Source organism: Aspergillus affinis (genome assembly GCF_023601865.1).
Source record: "Aspergillus affinis strain CMG 70 chromosome Unknown NODE_261_length_14910_cov_107_572642, whole genome shotgun sequence".
Classification (NCBI taxonomy): Eukaryota; Fungi; Ascomycota; class Eurotiomycetes; order Eurotiales; family Aspergillaceae; genus Aspergillus; species Aspergillus affinis.
Window position 1 is genome coordinate 1 of NW_026516042.1, and position 7,106 is coordinate 7,106.

The window sequence follows — 7,106 nt, forward strand, 5'->3', positions numbered from 1 at the left end:
CCACCGAGCATATACCTATATTCAGTTGAATCGATAGGATATCTGCTTAGGGCAATGACCAAGTCAACCGACAGTTAGAACGACTCGTAAAATGGCGTCGAAGGTAGCCGTTTACGGCCGCCGGCTAACTGTATCATCGTTATATATAGTATTTGAACGTGTAAAATTAATTAGTTAAAGCTGTATAATTAGACTTTTAGACTCCTTATCTGCGAAAACGTACTTCAATCGTACGAGCAGTTACTATGATATTGTAATAAATTAGCTAGAGTCTCTGTAATTAAAGTAAGAACATGATTATTTTGATAAAGATTGATAATCTCAGCCTTGTGCGGCTCGAGATTAATTAATGGACGAACAGCAGATATAATTGAATCTTGTACGATAAGATGAAAGCTGAGATGCAGACCGCTAGTTTAAAATTTTAATAAGGCAGTAATAAAGGCAGCAAACAGGATCAAAATATGAATTTTTACTTTCTTCCGTTTTCTTTATATAATCCGCTGTAGATGACACGAGCGGCGACGCCAACACAGTCCTTGTTGCCACCGGGATTCTGGACGCCGGCGGAAGCCCAGATGCTCCAGGTACCGTCGATACTGTTGGGGCAGGCAATCAGGCTGCTGCCGTCGAACTCGAGGTGGCTATCCTTGATGGCCCAGCCCTCACGCTCAACGTTGCGGGGAGTGGGCTGAGCACCGGTGGTATAGCCGATCTTGCCCTGGCCTAATGATTTGAATTAGTTTCTCTGTCGATCGATTGATCCCAAAAAGATACTGGGATGCCAAGGAATACGTACCCATGTCGGAACGGTCGACATAGATCTCCTGGGAAGTAGCGGAAATGTCGTAGAGGTAGAGAGCGCCGTCCTGGATATAGAAGGTGGCGGACTGCTCCTTAGGACGGGCACAGCTGGCACCCTGGTCGGACAGACCGGCGAACAGGCTGTTCTTAGCCGCATTTACCGCGTTGAAGGCGGCGTTCTGGACGCCGCTGCTGGAGTGGATAGCAATGATATCAAAGGTGTTGGTCCCGGAGGACTCGGAAGTGGGCATAGCAGTACCGGTAGCAGCGGCCGCTGAAACAACGAAAAAGCGAGAGAAGTGCATAATAACTGGATAGGGTAAGGTTAAGTAGTTAGTTGGTTGGGAAGAAGAGTTAGAAGTTTAAATAGATCGAAGAAAAAGATAAGTGATAATAGACAGGATAAAGGAGGGAATTAGCCTGTTTTCGTAGCCGACAGAAGGACAGCAATATTATTCCGGTTGCCTCTCGACCAGGAGGGGAAATACTGAGTACCGAGTGTCTAGTGCACGTACGCCTGTCCGGAATATACCTAGCTAAGTGGCTATTAGTCCGTCTAGCGGGCCACGAGAGATACTGTTATACCTGAAATTAGGGCCTGCGCCATTCTTAGGCCTCGTCCGCCCCGATTAGCCCAGACTCGCAGCCGTGGAGCCGTCCAGAGCGCAACCCTAAATGACATGTTTCGGATAAAATCAAGATATTATCTTAACCACTACCTCCTTTTGGGCTTCGGCCCTTCGTCTTTCTGGTTTCCTGTTTTCTTCTCCTTTCTAGCCCACATCCGGTTGGCTTCCGGTGGGAGAACTAGAAACCCAGTAACAATAGAATTAGGCATAACTTACTCCTCAGTCTTACTACTCGGCTCTTATAATTGATATCTGTATACCTTAGTTATCTCAAGCTCTAAATAGTCTTATCAATAATAAGCTGTCTCTTCCGAGATTCTTCCTATCATTCCGTCGTATGATTTACCCAATCCTTGTGACTACATGGCTAGCCCCGGTGGAGTGTGGCTTAGAGCTTCGGCCAGTAGCACCGTTACCACTTAACTCCAGACTCGATACTTGGCCTAGGTCTTAGGATCGATTATAGTCTCCGGAGAATTGAGCTGAGAGTATATTATAACGCCCTCTTAACGTACACATGTTCGATAAATCGAGTAAGTCCTCCGAAAGATCATTATCAATAGTTTACTATGACCTGACATGTTGTTGGCATCTTGATATCACCTCTCGCCACAGTATACGCCAAAATATCTACGTTCCCTTCATTTCCCCGAGTGAGACCTGCTGAAACCTGCAGCCTGCAGGTCGTGAAAGACAGACGATAATACCTACCTTACCTTCCTAATCGAACCTCGTCCCCGAAATATAGGACGAGCAGATCTACAAGGTGCATCGTTTTTTAACCGGTATACTCACTTTCTATAGGGGACTAGAACCTTCCTCTGAGGTCCGACTGAAGCTAGATACCTGGCAATAGAAGTACGCAAACAGGATTGTCGGAGAAGCTTCGGCGCCCAAATTGGGCCGACTTCAACTTTTTTGTCTTAGTTTTAGCTCAACTTATCCCATACCGGACTACAAATAGAGTAGCCATCAGATCCTGTAGCAAACAGTTACACATAATTAAATAACGCCCTGTTAGAGAAGGAACCGGGAGATAAAGAGTTAACAATTAACAGGTCATAATGGTAGTGTTGGAACAATATTGTCAACCAGGCCAGATAGGTGGAGTATCCTGCCCTAATCCAAATACCGCACAGCACCTTGCTTGGCCTAGACTTGGCCTACCATTCCAAATGGCATACCAAGGGATCAGGAATGCATAGGTGTAAACAAGTGGAACTATAAATAGCTAGGCAGATTGCAGTTTGGAAATGACACTTCACTTTTACCCACCGAGCATATACCTATATTCAGTTGAATCGATAGGATATCTGCTTAGGGCAATGACCAAGTCAACCGACAGGTAGACTCTCTCCTTTCCAACTGTGAAGTCAGACACGCCGCGTACCAGTCAGGTCCGCGACTCGGCATCTTGGGACTTGGATACAATCCGCTCGTAACAGATAACCAATATGGCTATCCCATATCGTAACCCAGTTTCCCTTTCTCTCAACAGCCTTGTACGCATATTCAACTTTTCGCATATGCTTAAGCAGGGGTCTCGTAGTCCTCCTACACCTTCAAAATGTCTATTCAATCGCTTTATAAAGGGCTGTCAAACTATAATGTATACTGCGGCCCTTCTCGCGCAAGAAAACGCCGATTTACGCGCGGAAAGTGCAAATAGACGTACAAAACGGAATCGAACGAAGCGTCAAATGTCTCCTTTTGAAACCGCTTCTATAGACAAGACGAGAGATCTAATTCAGCAGCGAGATTATCAAGAAGAAGCATTGAATCATGAATATATGCAGGCTAGAACTTCAACTTCAGGGGTCCCAAAACGCGCCCCACCCACATGTTCTTATTGTCATACTCAGGGTTATATTAGAACTAACTGTCCTAAACGCGCAGTTTGAATAGCTTCAATAAAAATTGCGTTGTTTTGTTGTTTTTAAATAGCTTTAATTATTGAATGTGTGGTCGATTTCGGTCGGGGTACTCACTCAGTCAGGAAATGCGTTATTCTGTACTGCTTAAATAATCTGATAAGTCGGATAGTTAGCTGAATCGCAATTTGATTCAACTGCATCCTGGCCTTTGGAGCCATGGGCCAGGATTAGAACGTCAGAATCGGAAAGCACTGGAGGCGGTTTTCCAAAGTTATGATGATCCCAATCGATACCAAATTTTAACTTGCGAATGCAGCGTACACCTTCTTCACGCTAAAGCTGTGTTATAATTGCGTGTCCAAATGCTCCACTTCCTCCGGTGACCACAAAGCGTAACCGCTTATGAAGGAGTAGGCAGTACCCTAAATCTAGTCGAAGACCTTAACAAAAGAACCGACATAACGATCCAGGTAGACATGATGGAGTGAGTGAAACTCTAGGCTCGCGAATATCCAGTTGACGTCCTTCGGGACAGTTTTGTAAGTGAGATAATTTGAGTCGCGGCCCTCCATAAGGATGACAAAAGAGGCTTTTATAATTTCAAAGCCAATCGTAGACCAAAGATGATTCATTTTAGCTCACACGAGGCCGTTGGGAGTCACTAAACTGACAAATATATACCCCATTACGGTTCCAAGGATTTGAATTGCGAGTTCAAGCGGCAAGGCTTAAAATCGATTCTGCTGAAGATGCTTTTTGTCGAACTTCAGGTACCGTATAAAGTAGAGGTGGTAGAAATGGTAGACACGTACCAAGCATTAAAAAGGGGGATAAGTCGATTTGTTGCAACGGTAGAGCATATGATAAATAACATCAAAAAATAGATATCAGAGCCTACGGCGGAATGGACATATGGCTCAACCAACGGAATCACAAAAGAGGTCTGAATTGCTGTATAGCCCCTAATTAATTACAAAATGATCGGTAATTTAGATAATCTACCTCTGAGCTATAAATTCCGATAATAGAGAACCCGTGCAAAGCAGGTAAAAAAAAGACAGTAAAGGGAGAGTTATATCATGCTCTAAGTAACGGATGTAATAAACTACCAAGTCAGCAACTGTATCAATAGAATGTACGTTGACTGAGTTACTCATCTTTACGATGCTTTTCCAAGATAAAAACGTAAAGAAGGATTGAGAAGCCCTAGGCAGTATTCTTAAGTATGAGCATGCCCGCTTGGCTCATTACGATATATACTAAGAATTTCTGCATTATTTCTTTTTATAAATAGCCGGCAAGATCTCGACTAATTACGTATGATTTGATACCATTCGCTATGCCTTAAACTTAACCCATCCAGGTGTTTCAAACGGACGAACTAGCATTCTGATCTACATACATCCAAACAAATGGGCCTCGTAGGCTGGAGAAAGTTCGGGAAAATTTAAGCTAGGCAGCTACTTATTATTCTAGAATTACTATGACAGCACTATCAAAAGCCATTACGATACAGATATACTTTTCTACGACTGGAGACAAATAGGTAAAACAAAGATATGTTAAAAACAAATTTTAACCCGAAATGAAACGTGCTCTTTTGTGGAACCTGCTGATAGAATCAACACTGTTATATACGGGACTTGACCGATTTCGGGGACTTACCTTTGAATAAGATGTGCCACTCAAGCGTCTGAGTCGGTCCTCAGCCCCTATCCTTCAACAATCGTTCGAAGACAATCCGTTACCGATCAATATCCCATTATCGTCAAACTTACGGCATCTTATCTCTAGATAAACTACGATGGTAGTCTTTTCAGGAAAGAGAATGAGAAAGCTTATCGTTCTAGTAGCTCTCTCTCTTACAGTCTTTGTTATCCATCATTTCAGCTTTTCTGACGATTTTGCCCTCGCCGAGCGGTTGTCCGAATCTATAAAGATAATCGACGGATGTACTGCTGATACCTTCGAACGTCTCGATAATTTTACCGATATCCTCGACTCTGGAATACCTAACACTGTTCACCAAATATGGAAATCAACCAACATCCAAGAGTATTCTACGAAAATGAAACCATCACACGAGTTATGGAAGACCGTGCTTGAGCCTCAAAATTATACTATCAAGCTCTGGACTGACGATGACGTCCTCAAACTCATCAAATCCAAATACGCATGGCTACTGCAGACATACATGGGATATCCTCATAATATTCAACGTGCCGACATCGCCAGACTGCTTGTTGTCCACGCCGAAGGCGGCATTTATGCAGATCTAGACGTGTACCCTAGGTCAGCCGAGCACATACAATGCCTCCAACATCTCGGTTTGCAAGCAGTATTTTCTACAACCTCAGGTACCCTCGGCCTGAGCAACCACTTCTTTATGGCTGAGCAGGGATCTCCACTCCTCCAGTGGGTGCTTTACGAGGTAAAGCGGCGGGCGTGTGGACTGCCATCACGATGGATAGTTCTGCCATACCTGCAGGTCTTTTGGACTACGGGGCCGATAATGTTGACATCGGCGTTTAAAAAATACTCCTGGATATACGGCACACTACGGGACGCCATCGGGCTTCTAAACGAAGGGTATAGCGGTGCAGTGATACAGCATGCTGCTGGACGGTCCTGGCATGGGTTAGACGGGCAGGCGTTGAATTATATAGCGGATCATTTGCAGATGGGGGTACACGTAAAGGGTCTTGCATATATCATCATAGCATTGGGGATTATTTATGTTGTTAGGAGACACTATGGTAGATTATATCCTAGATGAGCTCCAGGGCTATGGATTGCGCAATATTAGTAAATGGATTTTTATGACTGGGCGTATTTATGCCTACGCTTTGAAGTACGTGTCATAGCAGTATTTCTCAAGAGTTCTCGGCGCTAAACAGGGCTGATTCCTCAACACGCTCCACTATTGGATATATTTAGAAAGGAGCCTGTAAGACGAGCTTTAATAAGTACCTTGATGAGCGATGGCTCTGATAAGGCTCGAAAATCGGATGGAAACGCTTGGTTATCTCTAATACTACAACTGCAGAGGTTCTAGAAATGCAGCGGCCCAGTATGGGTCAGCTGACTGACTAACTACGTGCAGTCTAGCGCCGCAAGCCATACCAGCAGGCTCCAACATACCTTTGCATATACACACAACGAAATTCATGTTTATTCTCCTAGCCAACGCGCAAATCTATTGTCTTAGCACATAGGACCATAGGGTGTGGAGAACATGGGCTTAGCCGCACTTAAATCTAGCCAAAATTTCACCGGTAGGTTTTGAATTTTCCCCACGCACGTCTCACTACTTGACCAGTCCGCCACTATCTACCGGACCCCTAAAACTTTGGCAGAGACATATAACTAAGTTGTTTGTTGGGATTAAACCACTAGACAGTGGATATTTAAATAGCGGTCAGTAGAGGCTTGACTCCAAATTCACTTTTATAACAGCCTATTTAATCTCAAAAGGTCACCAGCTTTGTCATACGCCACCATAAATGACGAATACGGCGAGCGGGGCTCCGGGGTTCCGGATACTAAGTGAATCCGAAGGATATACCTGGCAGATACGTTCCGGTGGATGTCCACCGGAGAGTATCGAGCCTCCGAGAATTGAAGGCTACAGTTTTCGAACTAGCGGCTTGGCAGTGGGGCCCGAGATGAAGAGAGGAGTAGGCTGCGGCAGCATCGGACGGATTGTACGATGATCCACTATCGTATACGTATCGCGGCCGATTTTTGGTTAGTTAGTTGTATTTTACGGCCGCGGTTCACCGCCTAGGCACGTGTCCCG

The 7,106-nt window shown here is 44.5% G+C and overlaps 2 protein-coding genes across 2 annotated transcripts; one reads left to right on the plus strand and one right to left on the minus strand.

Annotated features, from left to right (window-relative positions):
- Positions 1-472: 472 nt before the first annotated feature.
- Positions 473-1,109, minus strand: KD926_005322 (uncharacterized protein; the record flags this gene model as incomplete). Its single annotated transcript, XM_053095517.1, has 2 exons — positions 473-726; positions 800-1,109. 2 exons carry the CDS (start codon positions 1,107-1,109, stop codon positions 473-475), a joined length of 564 nt encoding a protein of 187 aa, XP_052949821.1.
- Positions 1,110-5,375: 4,266 nt separating this feature from the next.
- Positions 5,376-5,839, plus strand: KD926_005323 (uncharacterized protein; the record flags this gene model as incomplete). Its single annotated transcript, XM_053095518.1, has 2 exons — positions 5,376-5,664; positions 5,724-5,839. 2 exons carry the CDS (start codon positions 5,376-5,378, stop codon positions 5,837-5,839), a joined length of 405 nt encoding a protein of 134 aa, XP_052949822.1.
- Positions 5,840-7,106: the final 1,267 nt, after the last annotated feature.